The sequence below is a fragment of the Pteropus alecto genome, unplaced genomic scaffold (assembly GCF_000325575.1).
Source record: "Pteropus alecto unplaced genomic scaffold, ASM32557v1 scaffold479, whole genome shotgun sequence".
Lineage (NCBI taxonomy): Eukaryota > Metazoa > Chordata > Mammalia > Chiroptera > Pteropodidae > Pteropus > Pteropus alecto.
The window spans coordinates 2,357,579-2,378,909 of NW_006492031.1; the positions used below are offsets into that span (position 1 = coordinate 2,357,579).

A 21,331-nucleotide genomic window follows, 5' to 3' on the forward strand; every position below is an offset into this window, starting at 1 on the left:
CTAGCTCCATCAAGGCAATATCTTTTTCCATTCCCTTCCTTTTAGTCTGTGTGTGTCTTTTAATCTGAAGTGAGTCCTTTGTAGGCAGCATATATAGGGGTCTTGTTTTCTTATCCATTCAGCCACTCTATCTTTTGGGTGGAGCACTTAATTCTTTTCCCTTTGAGGTACTTGTCAGTAGAAATGTAGTTGTTACTATTCTTTATTCCAGTTTTTTCTTCTTAAAGAAATCCCTGTTTTCTTAAAGAAATACATGTTTTTTCTTCTTAAAGAAATCCCTCCAACATTTCCTGTAATATTGGCTTGGCGTTGATGAATTAACTTATTTTTGTCTGGGAAGCTCTATCTGTCCTTAAACTCTAAATGATAGCCTTGCTGGATAAAATATTTTTGGTTGTAGGTCCTGGGTTTTCATCACATTGAATATTTTGTGCCAAGCCCTTCTATTCTGCATAGTTTCTTTTGATAAATCAGCTGCCAGTCTTATGGGAGCTCCCTTGTAGGTAACTAACTGCTTTTATCTTGCTGGTTTTAAGATTCTCTCTTTGTATTTAACCACTGGCTTTTTAATTATGATGTGTCTTGGTGGGGGCTTCTTTGGGTTCATGATTTTTGGGACTCTCTGAGCTTCCTGGGGTTTTATGCCTATTTCTTTCACCAAGTTAGGGAAGTTTTCCATCATTATTTCTTCAAATAGCTCTTCAACATCTTGTTTTCCTTCAGATACACCAATGACATGGATATTTTTACCTTTAATAGTGTCTAATAGGCTCCTTAAATTATTACTATAGTCTTGGCTTCTTTTTTCTTGCCATTCTGATTGAGTGTCCTTGGCTTTCCCATCCTCTATATAGGTCATTTGATCCTCTTCTTTATTCACTTTGCTTATTCCATTTAATATACTTCTCATCTCAGATAATGTGTTCTTCATTTCTGATTATAATTTCCATTTTCATGTTTATGTTTTTTATCTCTTTTTGAAGTTCTCACTGAATTCATCTACACTTCCCCTAAGTTCATTGAGCATCTTTATAACTAGTGTTTTGAACTCTTTATCTGTTAGATTGCTTGACTCCAGTATTTCTGGATCTCTGTTCTGTTCTTTCTTTTGGTTTCTGCTTTTTTGTCTTCCCAATTTGGCTGCTTTTCTGTGTCTGTCTCTATGTACTAAGCAAAGCTCTTAAGTCTCCCAGTCTTATTAGTACAGCTTTGTGTGGTAGGTGTCCAGTGGCACAGTCCTGAGAGGGGTTCAGCTGCAGGCCAAGTTTAGCCCCAGACTGTGCCCCTCCAGGGCCACCTGTTAAGATTCAGCAAGCAATCCACAGATGCTGTGCTTGTAGTTGCCTCAAAAGGCCCCAATAGAAACCGAGACCAGCTGCCACCAGTGTAAGTCTAGGCGCTGCTCAGCAAGGGGCACCTGACTAAGTGAGGACACACCTGGATGTGGCTTGGGGCAGGGGCCCACGAGTTGAGGGAGGCAGGGTTTCATGGAATCCTCTGGGCAGAGTGACCTCTGTTATCCAGTTTGAAGACGTCTCCACTGGCGCTATGTCTGCTCGCTGGGAGCAGAGAGGGCTCAACAGAGGACCAATGGATACCACCAGCACTTCTGTACAGAGTGAGTCTCACCTTGGCCCTCACTCTGACAACTCAGTGTCCCCTTGTAAGTCTCTGGTGCCCACCCTGTGCAGCCAAACCTGCACTGGTGCTCACAGTGAGCAGGTCTGTCACTGGTAAAGTCCACTCACAGACACGGCCCCTTTAAGAGGCATCTGCAGCTGCTGCCGCCTCTGTCCCACTCAGCCACTGGGGACCAGGCAGCCTGGCATTAGCTCTACATTTATTATAGGTGGCCTTTATTATTTGAGATATGTTACTTCTATTCCCACTTTGCTGAGATCTCGTTGGCTACAAGGGTCTCTCCTTTGATTTTTTGTTTGTTTGTTTGTTTGTTTAAGGCTTTTTTAAATTTAATTTTATTATTAGTTTCAAGTCTTGCCCCATCCTACCTTCTGCCATTGCAGGTGATTTCTTAGACTTCTCCCTAGTTTTACGGCTTGTTCATCTAGATCCCAGGTGATTTTCCTTGCTGTTTGCTTCTTGCTTCTGTCACAACTCTGATTTGGTCTCCAGAGGGATGAACAGAGCCTCTATTATCTACACCATTTTTTTGTCTCCTTTGTTTTTAATGTTCTGAAGTTTCACTGTGATTGGTGTATGAAATTTTTAATCTTGCTTGTTATCTTGTTTGTGATTCCTAAATCTAAGGATTCATCTCTTTCAAAAAAAAATCCGAAAAAATACCACCCATTTTCTCTTTGAACATATCTTCCATATTTGTTCTATTTTTCCTCCAGAAATACCAAATAGGTGTATATTAGATTCTCTTATTCTAGACTCCATGTCTTTTTAACTGTTTATTTTCCAGCTTTTATCTTTCTGTGCTTCTGAGAAATTTTTTCTGATAAATTTTCCAGTGCAATAATTTTCTCCAGCTGTTCAAGTCATAAATTTCAACGATGGTATTTTTCATGTCTAGAATTTCTATTTGGTTTTGACTAAAACCTTATTCTTATTTTCCAAATGTTTCCCAGAGTTTTGACTTCTTCTTTTACATCTTTGATAATTTCAAACATGCTTACTTTATAAATGTTATCAGATACTCTGTCATCTGATTTTTTTTTTTAGAAATATACGACTGCTTTTTGTGTGTGTGCATGTTTGTCTGCTGACTCATACTTGGTAGATTATTTCCTCATATGTTCTAGAATTCTGGATTGTGAACTTAAATTTATCAGTCTTGTCTGTAGATACCTATGTAGACTTGGGTGGGAGTGTGTCCCTCCAGATAATTTTTATATTTGTTTCTGCCAGATATTACAGGTATCCCTCCTCCCAGATCATTTTTATGTTAATTTCTTGATGTTTGATTCCCATGATTATGTGGGTAAGGTAAATTTGAACCCCAAATATTGTTCGAAAGAAATTTACAGGGATTTTTTTTTTTTTTTCAATTAATAGCCTAGACCAAGACACATAGGCTTGCTTTGTTGTTTCTCAAGGCTGGCAAATGAGTTTTTCACTAATTCACCTTTTTATTGAGGATGTAGCTCTTCAAGGGTTACAGACTTTATGCAGGCATCTCAGTTCTGATTCCCTGCTCCACATGGGGCCAAGATCTCACATATCCCATACTAGTGTTAAATGTTAAAACTCAAGCTCTTGGGTCCAAAACTCCTACCAAGAAAGCTATAGCTTTAGCTTATCTAAAATCTAATTTAGTTGTTTTTTGGGTTTTTTTGGTTTTTTTTTTTTTTGGTTTGGGGAGTTGGTGTTTTTAGACCTATGAATTGCTGGAGACTTTGGTCTTTGAAAATTCCCTGCCTCTCTTAGAAATTCAAGTAAATATTTAAAAGGGTGTTTGTTTAATCCAACATTTTCAGGTATTTTGGAGTGGGAAGTTTTAGTTTTCAAAATGGCGGTGTTTTTTTTTTCTATTTTGAATGCACTAAATGAAAGTTCTAAATAGGAGCTAGAATATCCTAAAGCAAAAAACAGGAGCATTTTAAGATATGAGAAATTAATGTGTTATGAAAAGATTAAGGTAATGATCATTAATTTGATTTAGGGAGTAATAAGTACATCAAATTAATGGTTCATAAAGACTTTTATGCTAGAAGTCTTGTGTCTCTAGGTTTTATTAACAGATTTGTGCTTCTTTTTCCATTAAGGAAATTTCATTCTTCCTCTGACAGCCAACCTGCTAGAGCATCTCCAGATTCACAGCTTGCTCAGATCATGGAGCAACATCAGCAAGCCTTATTGCAACTGACTGAGGTGCAGCCCAGTGAAGGGGCTTTATCCAGTGTCACATTTCCACCCATATTATCAAGGGTAGAAAGTGAATCCCAACTCAGTTCAGAGAGAATTCAAAGAAAGCAAATGAAAATTAGTCGTAGTAATTCTGAAGGCTATCTGTTTCAACTGGAAAAAGGAAAAAAACATAGGAAAAGAAGCAGCATTAAGGTAATAAAAGTAACCTCTTGTTTTGATAATACAGTACAGATGAACCTTGATTTTCATTCCCATTATTTTAGCCCTGGAGGAAGGATGGTCACTACTAAGCTGCTGCCACAACTGGGTAGCCCAAGTCCTGAGGAACATCTTTACCTGAGCCCTTGCTATTGCCTGAAATTTCCCTCTTCTTCTTCCTGGAAGTGCTGCATGGATACCATTTCTACCTCCTTCTTGTTTCATCTCAGGGAAGGGTCTACATTTGCTGAGAGGCACTAGTCATCCTTTTGGCATCAGTTTAAATATCATACCCTCGGAAAAGCTCCCCACACCCCATCTCACCCCCAAGTCTAGGCTGAGTCTCCACGTACATTCATATAGAGAGCAGAGGGAGAAGAAGAGAAATTAGGGTTGAGTGAGTGAAAACCACTGTTGCCACTGCATGTCTCCCACCATCCACCGCTTTCCCTCCTCCCCTCAAGAACTCTTCTTGGCCCTATGTCACCTCAGCTCCTGCAGTAAAATGTTCAGGATAGCCGATGACTGAGCTTTCTTCTGAAATATTTGCTAGTCTTTACTGAGTTCTTTGTTTACCCTAAGATTCACCATTATTAGCTCCTTTGTGCACTGAAATATTTCCAGTTGTGTCTATATTGTTAAATAAGGGAAATTGCTGGGGAGAGATGGCAAAGTGGAAGGTTTCTAGGAAGAAAGGGAGGGGCATCGAAGGAGGCTTTTTATGTCCTTTATATTTCTCCACTGTGACAAGCAATAAAAATCCCTTGGGAAAGATCACTTGCTTATAGTGTCACACAGTAAGGAAATATCTGTAAAATACATTCATTTTACAGGGCAACAGGGAAAGACCTGGTTGGGAATAGGCCTGTTTTGAGTTGGGTACCCTGGGAACAGACACTGAAATGGAAATTTTTATGCATGAGGGTTATTGAGGAGTGAGCAGGCCTGGGCAGGGGGAGAAGGTGCACTGTTGTAAAGATGCAAAAGATGCCTCATTCAAACTCAAAAGAGTTCTAAAGTTGGGATGGCCTTCAAAGGCAAGGAACCTAGGCTTTTGTTGCCCCACATGGACCAGCCATTGGCTATTGACTGCCCCTGAGGAAGGATTGTAACTTTGGGCATAACAGCTCCATTTGGCCAAGGGCAGTTCTTAGGGAGGGACTCAGCTGTGAGCCATAGCAGACAACACTCTCAGCAACTGAGGGAATGAGGGGCCTTGGACCAGAGGGACACCCACCATAAGGCAGTTTTAGGGAATCATCCTTACTTCAATTTGACATATATTTGTTGAATAACCGCTAGAAATTGTAGTAGGTGCTGGGATGTAAAGAAAATGAGCTATGACCCTTCCCCAACAGAAGTTTACAGTTAAATGGAACTAGGGAATACACATATGTAAATGGCTTTAGTATAATGTTTTAAACAAATTTTTTAAGGGAGAGAAATGTATGGGGAATACAGAGGAACACAAAGGACACATCTCAACCTGTGGGTCAAGCAGAGCTTCAGGACTTAATTGTGAGCTGAGTCTTAGAGGGTGGCCAAGAGTTAGCAAAAGAAAAAAGACTGAAAGAGAATTTCAAGCACATGGACCAGCATGAGGAAGCTTGACACCATGACACATGCTAGGAACTGACAGCATTTCAGTGTTGCTGTCATTGAAACTGGGAGGCACAGCATGGCAAGAGATGTACAGAAGTAGATAGGGGCTTACATGGACCTTGTTTATTATTTGAAGAAGGAGAACTTTATTCTGTGGTGGGGGTAAACACACAACTGAAGAATGTTAACCGTGATTAGATTTGCATGCAGGGCAGATGCAAAGCATTCAAGGAAGTTAGGGGGGTATGAAGTCACTGGACCCTCAGGTGGGACTCTCAGAGAAAAAGAAAAGTGTGGCCTTGAAAAAAAAGGGGGGAAGTTGGACTAGAATAGATGGTGGATCATATTAAAGAGAAGAAGAGGAGGACTGGCTTGGACTGAGATAAGACCTCAGAGGTTGATGGACAGGAAACACACAGCCCACTCCTGTAGTTCCCACCATGGAGGCCTGTGCAGCCCAGGTCTTCAGCTCCCTCACGGCCCTGGAGTCCCTACCGCAGCTCCCTCACATATCATACCTGAGAGCTCTTTTAACTTCTCATTCTGACTCCACTCTCTCATATCCTCTATTCCACTGGGGTCCCTAATCCAGACCCAGGCTGTGGAAACCACGACTAGTGGCATGGAGCTGGGATGATCTCCAGTTTCTCTGTAAATTAGAAGAAATGTGTTTCTGGGATCACAGGTAACTTCTTTTTCCACAGAAATATCATTACATGGTAGGTTCTGAGGTACCATCAATACCATTTTCAAGTACTTCATAAGTTTTGTACACTAAACAAGGAAGCCAGACACTATGCACACTATTATTTCTATAGCGAAATGTATGCAGAGCACTGGGGCCAACACATTCTCAAGGTGGGAATGGCCTGTTCACTCTGGAGCTTACATGTCCCCAGGGCCTAAAATATAGCTCAAATACACTACCTCAGGAAAAACCTTCAGAGTTAGGATTCTTGCCAACTATGGATTATTGTTGAAAATGCAAGCTTTTAAGTTCAGTACTTAGTGAGCAGGGTTTAGTGGAAGTCATGGACTCAGTCATTTCTAAGTTTTCATCTCTGCTCTATCCCCTAATACCTGTGTGACTTGGCAAGTTATTAACTCACTTGAATCCCAATTTCTTCAGATACAATATCGGAGTTTTTCTTTATGTAGATTTAGTATGATAATTAAGTGAAATAATGTATTATAGCCTTAGCTTAGTCCCTAGTAAAGTCCAAACATCAACTAAATGTTCATTTCCTTTCCCTTCCTCCTTCTCTTAGTAATTTGCATTCATGTTTTACTGAGAAAAGGTAGAGGAAAGTACCCTGGTGACAGTGTGTATCACCAGAAATCTAAGAGCATGGGAGAGTAGACAAGAGGAAGAAAGAAAACTTCCAATTATTGCTTCCCAAAACCTCTTTCCAACTTGAAAAATTCTTACCTTCCTCCCTTCTTTAGGAATGTTACAACTCATACATATCCATTTTCTTCATCCAACACCTTCAAGCTACATCTGACAAATACACAGAAGTCTTCTTTGTCCTTTAAACTATTCCAGAAGCTAAAGTGATTTAGCACTGAGCCATTTGTATAGGACAGCAGGTAGCCAGGGCACCAGACAGAAGGAATCATTATTCAGGTCATGCCCATTTGCTAGTCAGCAAATATTGTGGTTTCCAAGAGAATCTATTTGAATGACATTAAAAATTTGAGGATTTGTAAAGATAATAGGCCCAAGCACCATTGTTCTTCTCAGTCTCAGTTCTATTGTGACTGATTTATGAATACTAAGCATTGTCCATGCCATTAAATCCAGAGTCAGGCAATAAGAGATTAACATGGTGCAAGGGATGACAAACAGTATAAAAATATCTATTGCAACCCACCATAAAATAACTGCTTAAGGAGTTCTCTGACAGCTAACTGTGTTGAGCTGAGCTGCAGTAATTAACTCATGTGTTTGTTGTCACAGACAATCTGGGTATTGCTGCTTGACTGCTTCTAAGAAGAGGTTTATTTGGATTAAGTTTAGCAACCGCAGAGCAAATTTCCTTCACTTGCTGTTCTCCAGTATTTGAGACATTGTCTTTTTGTCTTGTTTTTCAGTAACTTTCTCACATTTACACATCTGAGGAATGTTCTGGAGAAAAGCCCTGCAGTGTCCCTCACAGCAGGGCACAACATTTCAGAGTTGAAACATGTCCTCAGAGACAGTCAATGTCAATTTCAGTTCAGGCACACTTTGCAAGTTTACAATAAAAATCACTCTTCTGGCTTGTGAGAAGTGTCATTAATTACTGGCAGAAACCTTCCATCAGAAAAGTCCAACACCATCCTTCAGTAAAGAGATCAATGGTGAGCACAGTTCAGAGGGGCAGTTCTGGTCTTAGCAATCATCAGCCAGAGCCAGGGTGAGCATGTTAGCAAATACAGCTGCAAATCATCAGGGATTTGTTGAGAACATGCCTATATTCCCCCACTGTGTTTAGAGACCTAACAGGACTATCGTTGTTGATTTTTTTTTTTTTTTTTTTTTTTTTGGCATTGGGCTGTTGTGACCTTTTAGTAGTATAACAGCCAAGGAGAAGTAAATCAAAGTAAATTCTAGGAATTAATTTACTTTAAAAGCCTTTCGAAGAGACAGAAAGTAGATTAGTGGTTGCCTAGGGCTGGAGGTGGAGGTGAAGAGAAGCTACTGCTAATGGGTATGGGGTTTCCTTTTAGGGTGATGAAATTGTTTTAAAATTGGATTGTGATGATGTTTGCACAACTTGATGAATATACTAAATAACCATTGAATTGCACAACTTCAAATGGGTGAATTTTGTGGTATATGAAATACCTCAGTAAAGCTCTTAGAAAGACTTATGATGGAAAGAGATCAAACAAACTTGCAGTGCTGTGAACCAATCAAGATTACTTGAGCCAAAATTAAGTAAATCCAGGATTTTTCATTGCCAGTCAACCAGAACAAATTCTGTTAGGAGCTATCACTCTCCCTTGAGAAACGTCTCTTTGCTAGAAGCAGCTTATCCTGTAAAGGGGTCAGTGTCATTTGGAGATAGTCCCTTTGAGCCACCCTCTTTCCTTCGTTTCAATATGTAATGCTAGACCCTTGGCTGTTTTTCTGTGACAGCCAAGACGTTTATTCAAGGTGATAGTTAGAACTGCAACTGGGGAGCAGTGAGCAATTATTCATGCTTCACAATGTATCTTTTGTGAGTCAGTGCAATGATTAAAGTTAAGCTGCTTCAGACTAAGGATGTGATTTCTGGGCACCAATCATTTATTTTTCATCGGTTTTGGACAAATTGGATTTATGACTTAGATATGAGTAGAGTTCTCTCCTTTTCGTTATTAGTTTACTTTGGCAAATAGTAACTTAGTGATTGCAAAACAATGGTACAGATGGCATATGTCAGATAAAGAACAAATTTGTAATTGCAAAATATGTCTGGGTTCATTCACCTATTAAAAATTAGCAAAGGTTTTAAAATGTGATACTATCCAGTGTAATGCAGGTTTAGACAAAAAGAGCATTCTTATACATTGTTAATAGAAGTGTTCATTAATAACCTTAAATGTTCATGATTTTGTCTCCATCTCACTTCTCAATTTGTCTCAAAAAGTTATCAGAGTGCTCATCCCTACATCTTAAGTGTTCAACATTTAGAAGAATAGCTAAATAATTTAACTATAATTAGACAATTGAACGTTATGCATAAAAATTACATTTTCAAAAAACAGTGACAGGGAAATACAGTGTAATGCTAAGCTGCTTAATGAAAAAATAACAAAATAAATTGTAGCATAGGGACAATTTTATAAAAGTACAAACAAATAGGTCTAATGGGCAGAAGCAGCTGTAGGGTTTTTGCTGGGTGATGACTACTTAAAGGAAATTTATGATTTTGAAATGCTTTCAGTGAACAATATTTCTTCTATATACTTTAATGTTATTAATTTTTAATGATTATAGTCCAAAGGCTTCTTTAGAAAAGGCTCTTCTTTCCTCTCAGAATTAGAATCACGAAAAGGGTTTTGAATATAAATGTTTAACATTCTAATCAGGCAAATTCTATTTACAGAACTTTTAATCCTTGCAGTGTAGAAGCGTTGCCTATATGACATATAATTTTGGCCCTTTGCAGCACTGAGATGTACCATAGAAATTTTGTAGTATCATAGAAATAACAACTTCAGCTGCAAGTCACAGAATTACTATTTACAGCAACTTCAAAAATATAGGTTCATTTTTCTTAAAATTAATCTACAAGTAAGTGGTTCCTACATGGTGGTTCTACAACTCAACACATCAGAACCAGTATTCGTGTAATTTTTTTGTTTTTTTCTTTCCTGGTTACAAGATTACCTCTGCAGCTCCAGCTCCAGGAATCACATCCACATTCCAGGGAAGAAAAAAGGAAAGAGGGAGGGACTGCACTAGTCCAAATAAAAGCTTTCTAAGATGCACCCTTTATCAAACCCATCAAACTTTCACTCGTACCCCATGGGACAGAGCTCAGAGCTGGGGGCCAAGGTAAAAGAATATTTGGCTCTGAGCCTCTACAGTGGGAAATGGCAATGGAGAAGCTAATTGGTATGACCTCCGGGTAGTCAGTAGACCACTGTGAGAGAACATTCTTGTAATGGTTAATACGACGTGTAGCCATCAGTTTGCTGTTAAGATTTGAGAGTTAATATGAAGAAATAATATGAAGAAATAATTTTTTTAAGTCTCTGTACTATCTCTGCCAAATTCTATCTTAGGAAAGGGCACATTACATATGTTATATATCTTAGGACTTCATAATTAACAGGAGCTTTCAAAATTTAGAAAATACCATGCCTTGCCATTAGCATGCAGGGTTAGCACAGCACTGATGCCTCTTCAGTATGGCTATTCTTTCTCCATTCTACCAGTCTAAGCACCAACCTAGATGTGCCCTAAGGTAATTACTATCATCCAAACCATCACTTTGGTATTGTCCTTCCTATCCTTCCCAAGGAAGGAAACCAAATGAACTCCTAAACTCAAAGAAAGGATTTGGTTTCACTACAAGGGCATCTGCTTCAAGTACCAAGTTAGTTTTAATGTCAAAAATGGCAGTTTGAAGAATATCTTAATCTATTCTACAGTTCAGGAAGGCATTAGTGTTTTTCCTGCCTGTTATTGTGCTCAAGGGTCATAATCTATTAATTAAATTGCCTCATTATGTTACTCTGTCCCTTTAAATGTGAAATACTAATAAAAATAATATAAAATTATTTGTACCCATCAAAATATCCAAATCACACTGAATAAAATGAGTTTCTCAGCAGGTCTTGCCTAGACTCTCAACTCTTAAGTGTTTACTTTCTTTTGAATATTATGGCATCATTAGACAGAGTACTCTTTTGAATTAATGTGCTTACCTGATTCATTTAGATTACCTCTTCCAGGGAAGTCATTTGGTTTCATGAGACTGTGGAAGACTAGACAAAATAATAATAGCAGCGGCAGTAAAGTGGTAATGTACACATTATAATAAAAATGGTATGAGCAGTTTACTCACTTGAAATTTATTTACAATGTTCAGAATTTCAAATTTTTTAATTACAGAAGTGGAAAAGTCAAAACATGTTAGCTAACCAGCTACAAATTACCAAAGAAACTATTATCAATAACTACCATTAAAATCAAAGTTGTCAGGAAATGCATCCACCCTCCAACAGCCCACACAGGCTTCCATTCTCCATTTTCCTTTTTCCCTTTTTATGTGGTAGCTGTGACAACTTTGAGGGGCATACAAGTTCTTAAAAGAAACTGTCTTTGTGATTGTATTTTTAGAGTTCCAAGCTGAAAGGTTATCAGAAAAGAGACATGAAGCTTGGAGGCCTTGGACCTGACCTTGAATCCATCAGAGACAAAGTGAGTGTGATGTGCTTAGAGTGTTTTCAGCCTTGGATTTGCCCATCTTTTAGTAAAACTGTGTAAGATGCCCTGCAGAACTAAGTCCTAATTCAAATGTCTTAGTCTGAATAGAGACATTTCTGAAATAGCACTGGTAATAAAGACCCAGGCATTTCTTTTACTGTAAAATAAAACTACTTAGTTAATGTTGTTTTACGTATCCACCTTTTAGTTAGTTTTGAAGGCCCAAGCAGAAAAGCGAGATGTGCACATAGAAAGAGAGGTGTATGTTATATGGTTGTAGGTCTCTTCCAATAGAGTTTATCTTGGTAATTTTGAAGAGTGGCTACAGAAAAGACACTTAGGGTAAGAGTTTCCCAACCCATGAAAAGTACATCCACTTTATTCTCTTTCCACTAGTGAAAAGAGATCTTCATTTAATCTGTTTTAACTGCAGTTGCACTCAAGGCATAAAAAGAGAGTATAGTTCAAAGTTAGAAGCAAAAATGAAAATAAATTGGATAAATGCAACAAAGAAGAGGCTGAATGTAATTTAGCCACTGTTAAGGGAACACTGGGTGTGCGACTACAGTGATGTTCCTCCTCAGAGAAAGACTATTTCTAGGAGAAGTATCCATTTAACCATTGCACTGCCATCACCTTACGGGTGGTAATCCCATTCCCCCTATGTTGCTGATAGAACATGCCTAGTTCACTAAAATTAGTGTCACTTTAAATAGAGAACAGAGAGATCTAGCAGAAGCTGCAAGTCACCATAACTTTGTTTCTCTGAACAGATGCAGAAATTAATACAGCAAAAGGAATATGCAAAACAAGTTAAGGAGTACAACATGAAGACACTATCTATTATGTCAAAACCACAAACAATAAAAACTGAAAATAAATCTTCCATCCCTCGACAGAAGGTAAGCAATTATCTTTTCAATTAGAATTAAAAAGAAACCTATATTACCTTATAATTTAATGAATTCCCCCACATTTTTTGAACACAGGGGATGTTTTAGCTACTACCATTCCTGCAGCTACCCATCATTCACAGATGTGGATGTAAAAATGACATACATACATATGATGCTATAAGGTTAGACTTTTTTCTTTTCCTGAAGTTCATTATTGCCTTTAGTTCTTCTTCCAAGTACAGTATTCCAAGTTCATCACACATAAAAATTGAATTAAGGTGATTTCTTAATCAAGATTTGTAGTTTCTTCTATCAATTTCTTTCTCTACCAAAAATAAGTTTTAAGGAAATTAGTGTTTTCTTACTGTTTATGGGTGCCTATGTCAAAGAAAGTTCCTTCATTCTCTCAAGTTCATTCCCCTACATTTTTCCTCAGGGGTTATAATATACATTTCCTCTAACCAAGAAAAATGATTTCATAAAATACAGAATGTTCTCCCTCTCAGTCACAGACATCCAACTGTAAGTCATGATGTGAATGAAATATGTTCAATGGAGACATGAAGCTTTGCAGTGCAAGTTTCTGCCTCAGTCCCAATAAGGATATAGGACTCTTTGCATGAGGAACAATTGACTCTTTGGTGCCTTTAGGAATTTGTACTTCATGTTCTCTTTCACAGACCATCATATTTTTTATTTATTGCCTTTCTCCCTCAGACCTTGAAGATCTCAATTCACTTGCTTGAGTTTCCATGGTGCCACTTTTTCTTTTTTTCTCCAATCCATTATTTTTTCATGAAGAGATTCAAGGCAACGATACTGAGAAGTCTAGAGTTTTTCTGTTTTGAGAGGGTTTTTTTTTTTCCCTTCTAGCATCTAAATATATTATCCATTCTCATTTTAGCCATCAAGAAACTCTTGTTAAAATATAAAACAGATATGAAGGCAGATTTAGAAATATTTAGTGATCTCATTTTTATTGTAATGCTTTTCAGAACTGACATCACTCAGAAAAAAAAAGACTTCCTTTTTTCAGTATCTAGGTTTATACAGGTATAATAAAGAAAATAAAAAAATAATGTTTAACCTCTAATAAACACTTGCTAGAGTTCAAAGAGCCTAGGAACAAGAATAGTTGGTGTAATAATGGAGGCTCAGTTTTATATCAACTACAGTGATATCTTTGGTCTCAAGCTATAACAAATCTTCTTTGGATAGAAAGGTCTGTTAATATCTCCTTATTATAAGTTTGGTTTTAATAAGACTGCCAGAAGCTAAATAGATCAAACACGTGAGAAATCTATTTTCAAACACTTGAATAAAACTCAGTTTTATAAAGAAAACATCCGAAGGCATAACTGTATCATTTTCAACTCTTTTTTTTCACAGCTAATTCTTATGTGACTAATTTATTTTGTTTAAACTGTTCATTATACTGCATTATTTGCATTTTCCATTTGATCTCCATTTCCATCCCTGTCTTAATACATTATTGTAGCAATATTCTTCATTTATATTATCAATAAACATTTCCTAAGACTAGATTAATATAAGGAATCCAGGGCTCACTTCCCATTTCAAATAAAATTTTATCTTTATGCTTTCAGGCTTTGGAATATGCTAAGACAATCCCAAAACCCAAACCTTTAAATCTGACTGATCAAATGTCAAAGGAAAAGAAAAATACAACCTATGCCAGAAAAGAAGACACTTTACCTGAAATCTCACTGCTGGAAATACTGCAGAGCAGACACGAAAGAGAAAAACAAGCTGTAGCTGCTTTCAAAGTCCTTCACATTGTATAGACAGATGTGTAAGAGACCAAAAACACCCAGGAAAAGGACATGGAGAAAAGAAACTCCAACCAAACTCTCTGCATTGAGAGTGATGACCTATTACCATCATCAGATTTGAGTCCATATTTGCTTTGTGTAGGATTTAAAATATGGGGCCCTATTATATTATGGTGTCATATTTTATTTCCTAGGAAAAATTCTTTTGAATTATTTGTTTACAAATAAGTTAGAATTGGAGCTAAATTAGAGCTGGGGAATAAAGTCTTTTGGTTTTATATTTGATCTTTTGGTTTCTTAAACAATCTCTACCCTTCCTTAGCATAATGAAAACCTTGAAGTTATCCAGAAATAAGTTTATTGACTTGTATTTCTCTCTCTTACCTTCCTAACAAGAGAGGAAAAAAGTATAAACATTTCGGTTGCTGCTAAAATAAACTCATATTGGACTAATCACCAGTATATTTTGAGATACCATTTTCAAAATATTTCTAAAATGTTTAAATTTAGCCAAAGGTTTACATGTAAATATGAAAGAAGTGAAGGTACACTAGATGTGCCTACTCATGTAGAACACATCTCAATGTTGTCCTAACAGAGAAATCAAGGATTATTAGAAATCCTCCAAGTCCAGAAACACCCAACTCAAGCAACTCTGAGAGCCACACTTTCTCAAAACTACTTCCTCCAAGTGTGTAAATTTGCTGGGCATCTTGCCATCATAAATATCTTAAAATACTATTGAATGTGTGCTTTTACACTCAAAAGAGAAATAGATAATACAAAAGCATTTTATAGCTTACCACTGAATGTCAATATCGATTTTTTTTTTTACTTTTTTAATCTTTTGAAATCGAATAAACATTATAAAATTCTCAGGTCTTAAAATAATACTGGATTTTTTCTTCCTTACTTGCCTGTACCCTTAGATGGCTATATCCAGAAATGGACAATTTTAACAATAATTTGGAATCGATCTATTTATCTACACAGGTGGCATAAGGAACTATGATTTACTCCTATGTCGTATACATTTTACATATGTCATGATGTAGTATAAAAGCTTCTCCTTAAAACTGGAAACAATTGTAAGTCTGGGAAGATGACAAGTATCTGAAGATAAATAGTAAACTGATGAATCACATTTCAGTGCTCTTTGGAAAATCATATCATATGTGAAGTTAGTTCAGGAAAATCACAGCTCAAGCTGCTCCTAAAATATATTTGTAAAAGAGGAACCTTTAGGGTACATGGTGAAGACTTTTCTAAGAAACGTAATGTGGAATGATGTTTTGAAAGACCTTAAATTTAAACTTACTCTGGAAGATAAAAGAATGCATGTAGAGACACTTCCATATTTTTGCATTAAAGTAATAGGGTAATTTTTTAAATATTCCATTTCTATTAGAGTATCTTAAAAGAATTTAGAGATTGAAATGGGTTTATCTTGTCTAACTGCCAATTTTTCATTAGCGAAAATGGAGATCAAGAAAGGATAAGCTACTCTGAGGTCCATCAGCCCTACTGAGAGTAATGAGAGAGTAGCCAGGTCTAAACTCTGATCTTTCAACACCAAGGACAGCACTCTTTGATTATTTGCTTGTGGAGAAGTAGTTCTTGTTTTACTGTGTGGGCAAGGAGCATATAGTTGTTATAAATTTTAATTTGGGACCTAAACTTCCATAATCAAGTTCCATATTCAGAAATATGCCTTATTATGTATCTTGTCATATTTTTAACATGTACAATCTGGCAACTTCATTGCTACACTGATAAAGTTCTAAGAGATATGTATAAAGCAACTCCAATGTGGACAGATAAAAGAGACAACATTTTAATTTTCTTCAGAACATTTAAAAACCCATAACGATTTCTCTATTAGCCTAAACATTGTTAAGTCTTTAACTATCAAGACCCTGTACTTAGTTGAAGCCAGTTAAATAGTTCAGTTGTTGTCAAGCAACATTTCACAGAATTTTCACCCGCAAAGCAAGCCTTTACCATCTAGTCTATAATACTACAGAACATCAAAATTCTTAGTATACAAACACTAAAAGTGACATCTAAAATGACTTTGGCTAAAGAACATAAAGTTTGGGGTTGGAATCGAAGAATGAATCAATCTAGACCTTCATCTGGCCCCCAGTCATCTCACAATGGTAAGATCCAGCAGAAAGTCACTAAGCTATCACAATACTAAAACAGGTTAGAGATCCTGCAAAAACAGCAAATGACACTTTTTGCTCCTCTTTTAAAGTAAATTATACAAATAATAATATTGATCTTTCATAGACCCAAGTGGGTCAGTGATCAATTCTTACAGTATTTCTGTTTCAAATATTTAAGAAGTAAAAACAATCTCCCTATTAGAGAGCAAGGGACTTTTAACTTGCGTGATATAATGATGGAGGGTCCATATTTGACCAGATGTTATATATGCCATTGAAAGACAGTGCCTAATTTGCCTAATCACTATGAACTGGGATAAATAAAGGACCTTTAAACCACCTATTGTCTCTGATTATAGCCTCTTTTTTATGGTATTTTTTTCATCTTGAGTTTCCAACAAGAGTTTCCTCTTAGAGCTTTTTTACAAGTAGCTGAATTTAATGACAGCTGTCTTCATGATAGTGTTTTGTATAGTAAGGAGTCTCTTGGGAGAAACTAACTCCAGAAAAGACAATATTGAGGAGCAAAATAAAAGGTAAGCCCAGCCAAGTCACCAATGCCTAATGGTTCCAATTGGGTCCTTATTATTGGTTAATGAATCATTGTCAAAACATCACAGCAAGCATAAGCATGCACAGCCTAGTCTATAGTGAGAAAATGACTCTTCATCCCAATAATTATTACCTGGGAGTTGTTTGAAAACACATCTAGTAATTATAACAACATTAGAGCTAATTGAGAACTTTGAGTTGATAGCAAATGGTCTACAATAGCAGACTAGATAAACGCAGGGGTGGGGGATCCCTTTTAATTACTTATTGAAAAATAGCAGAAAGTGAATTAAATTTGGATAGTCTGCAGATATCAGGGAAAATTTAGCTAATTCTCTCCTAGCTGTGCTTCAAAACATATGTTATTATTTTATTAGACATAGCATTTGAAAATATAAAGTTCTTAAGGAAAAAATCAAAGTGCTCTCCTAAAGACATCTTTTTTAAAGATTCCTCTTTCCTATTAGAGGAAGAACATTAAATAAGTATTTCATCCAGCTCTCAAGTATCCATAGGATGACTATACAACTTCTCCCTAATGCTAAGTGCGTTTTCATAACTTCTATTCCTAATGGGTAAAAAACAGAGACAAAAAGACACACAAATACTCCATTTGCCTTTTTAGTTGTTTTTCCAGTGAGAAAAAGATTTAAAACAGTAGCGTAATTTTTTTTTTAAATATTGTGAATTTTGTTTGTTCATAATGTCTCATTCCTCCTCTATCCCTGATAAGTTGTTTTCATTGCCAAACTCATATACTAGAAAAGCAAAATAAAGGAGAAATACACACTCTAATAAAAATTTTATTTAGATATTTGTTCTACTTTTTAAAATATACTGAAGTAAGGTCTCAGCATAGTTAAAAATCTCATATTCAGAATTGTCACCTCACCCCACTGCCTGCAGACTACGTACAGTATTTGTTTCTGCTCTCCCTATAGCTTTATTAAGAAAAACCACGTGGCTTTCTCACAAAGTACTGAGAAAATGAATTGTTTCAATTTTCTAAGCAAACATTTGATCGACAGAAAGCAAAGGTTTTGGACGGCATATTTTTCACTTATTTATTTACTTATTACCCAGTCTTAAAGATTTCTATTCTTCATGTTTGGTTACTTAATTTTGGCTCAACGAAATACTTGAAAAATTGGGCTTTCCCAAAATGTTATGAAAACATCACATTGCAAGAAGCAAAGTAAACAGATTTTTCAGCTCTTACTACCTCTCAATAAAGGGGTTCTTAGGTTATTATGAAGAGAGGAAAAAAGAATTTGGCGGGCAGGGTTTCTCTCCCTGGCTGCCTCTCCATTGCCCTTTCACTTTCCTTGCAAACCCAAGCAATGTAAGTAATTAATTTTCAATAAGCTGAACAAATGGTCTGCATTATATAGCCTAACAGGTTGAGAGGATTACAATGACACGAGCATTTCAAAAAAATATATTTAGTGAAGCCTTGAAAATATCTTTGAAGATTTTATAAATGTCTTTTACTGAACTGACAGCTCATAGAGACCAGCCTAATACTGGGGCTGCTGGACTGGCTTCTCAGGGTATCCTCTGTCACCAGGGTTTCAGGCTTTTGCAGAAATACTTAAATAGTAGATATCCTCATGATGCAAATTTGACAGTGGAGAAAATAAACTTCAGAAATTTGAAGTCCAAACAGTATAATAAATTATCTTTTGGAAGCCACCTATATAAGACAAGAAAGTACAGAACAGATGAACATTCAGTGAATAAAACCAACATATATCTCTACACTAAATAATGGAAAATTTGTCTCCCAGATTAATCCTTATGCTTTCTTTTTTGCCATCCAGACTACTATCAAAGTCACTATCATGAAATCTGTTTGGCCTTGCCTCATATCTCCAACCTGCCACCTGGCAGTGATGTCTTTTCCCATTTCCTCTGTTTCCATACAATGGTGGCATTTTGAAGCAGAGCTGATGAGGTCCCTAAATTTGTTGTCTCTACTTAAAATTGATAATCTCCTATCATACAAACCTCAAGCACCTATTTTTAATGAAACCTTTAGATGAATATCAAAGAACTATTTAGTCATGTCTAATATTTTAATTAGATTATATTCTCAATTTAACCCATTAAACCTCCTTTGATGATCCCCATATTTAGTGTTTAGCCTCAGATGCACAAGGTAATGAATACTGGACCTTTTGATTTAATGAGAATTTCGGCTTTCAGCCTGCACCTCTTTGTATACCTTTTATTTTGCTGGCTATAGAATTCAGTTAATTGAAGGGGTCTCTTACCATCACACATTAAGGAGTATAAATTAGCATCCTCATTCTGATTGGAAAATGCAAGCAGACAGTATTGCTTTGATCTGAGGATTGAGCTGAGGAAGACGGCAGCCCTCTGAAAATGAGCTGATGGCCTTGTTTTCAGGACAAAAATGCAGATGCATTCATGTACCACAAAACACTTAATGTCTTAATTGATCACCTTCCAATTCTCCCTGTCTTGTTTGCATCATTCTTTTTAGGAGCATGGGTGCATACATATGTGCATGCATGTCTGTGTGTATTTGTGTATCTGTAATTCTGTCTTGCTTTTTTTTATCTTTTCTCTTTCTCTATTCAGAGAATTAGGGACCTAGGTTTTAAATTAATCTGAAACCATGGAAAATGAAATAACTAATTCCCTCACCTCGAAATTTCTAAGAATATCATGTAAAATTATTCAGGACCTTTCACAGACAAAGATTCTTAAGGACTAACTCTAACTTCCAACGCTCTCAAACTGATAGATTCCAAGCCACTGGTACTGTATCACTGACTACGAGGTAGAAAGGGCCATTCTGTGCTTTGGCAATGAAGTCAGCCTTTTAATCTGTTCTAATGATGATGCAATTCTCCTGAACCTCAACAAATTCAATTACAAAAAAGAAACATCAAGGTAAAGGATTGACACCTCCCTCCCTCACTGTAAAAGTCAGAATGAAATTCAGATTATGAGTTTTGGGGATAAATATGGTAGCATCCTCATTCTGATTGGAAAATACAAGCAGACAGTATTGCTTTGATCTGAGGATTGTGCTGAGGAAGACACACACACACACACACACATGCACGCACACATTTTATTCTCTTGGCAAGCCTCTGCTAAAATCACAGTAAAGGATTTATGGAATAAGCATATAAAACAGGGATAACAGGAGGAGGGACAATAGTTATAAAATTTTGAAAACTGGAAAGCAGATGAATGAGTTGTAACAAAAATATTGGCAGCCTCCTAAAATACTAAATACTAGCAAAGGGGACATCCAAGAATCAATCTAATATATACTATAGAATACCCCCAAATGCTCAGGAATTGATTATGTCAATTACCTCTGCAAGTAGGGGTAAAAGGAGATGAGGGGGGCTAAATGAACGACGATTGACCTTCTACCATTACGATAAAGGACTGCTGTACCCTCTGTAGGGGCACAACAGTGTGTCTAGAGAGAGGGACAGCTGGCTCTTTCAGGAGGCACAATACTGAAAATAGAGTTAGTAGTCAATATGTGTGTTCTAAACACAGACACCTCTGGTCCTCTTCTGCCACTTGGCTCCCAGAATGTGGGCCTTCATCCTATAAACAAGAATTTGGAAATATTTTCTCTGGGGAATCTAACCAGCCTAAAAGAAAATACCTAAAACTTCTTTCTTCAGGGGTCCTCCCCCTGAAGAACTCAACCTTGTTATCCTACAGGAAACCTCACAGTCAAGCTTTTGTTTCTCATACTGAAATATAAGCAAATAACCATGGATTCTTAAACATCTGAAGATATTAGACAAGATAGACTAGATATAACTAAAAAGAAGCAGGATGATAAGGAAATTAAAAGAAATCTTGCTAATTAGAAATATGTTAGCAGAAATTTAAAAAACCCAAAGGTTAGAAGATATCATTGAGGAATTTTCCCAGTGAGCAAAGCAAAAAGGCAAAAAGATAATAAATTTAAAGGATAAATCCAGGAGGTAAAATACAAATAATAAAAGTTCTATAAAGAACTAACATAGAAAGAGAGAAATAGAAATCATCAAAGAATTAATTCAAGTAATCTTCCTATAACTGAAAGAAATGAGTTTTCAGATTGAAAGAGCCTATTGAGTATCCAGAATGATGGGTGAAAATAGACCTCCAACCAAGGAACGTAATTGTAAAATTTTGGTACACTAGCTACAAATAGAGTATCATACAAACATCCAAAAAAAAATTAATAAACAGGATACACAAAGAATCAAGAATGAGAATGGCTTAGTCTTCATAACAGCAATTGGAAGCTAAAAATCAAATGAATGATGCCTTCAAATTTATTTGAAAATATTCAAAAATGATTTTCAGCTTAAAATTATATACTTAGGCAAAATTCTA

At 36.5% G+C, this 21,331-nt stretch overlaps 1 protein-coding gene across 1 annotated transcript in view; it reads left to right on the forward strand.

Annotated features, from left to right (window-relative positions):
• The window catches only part of JHY (junctional cadherin complex regulator), a 63,479-nt gene extending 49,239 nt beyond the window's left edge, over positions 1–14,240 (forward strand). Inside the window, exons 6-9 of the mRNA XM_006925252.1 lie at positions 3,732–4,026; positions 11,453–11,533; positions 12,313–12,441; positions 14,043–14,240. Coding sequence (XP_006925314.1) covers positions 3,732–4,026; positions 11,453–11,533; positions 12,313–12,441; positions 14,043–14,240 — 703 coding nt within the window. The remainder of the gene's footprint in view (positions 1–3,731; positions 4,027–11,452; positions 11,534–12,312; positions 12,442–14,042) is intronic.
• Positions 14,241–21,331: the final 7,091 nt, after the last annotated feature.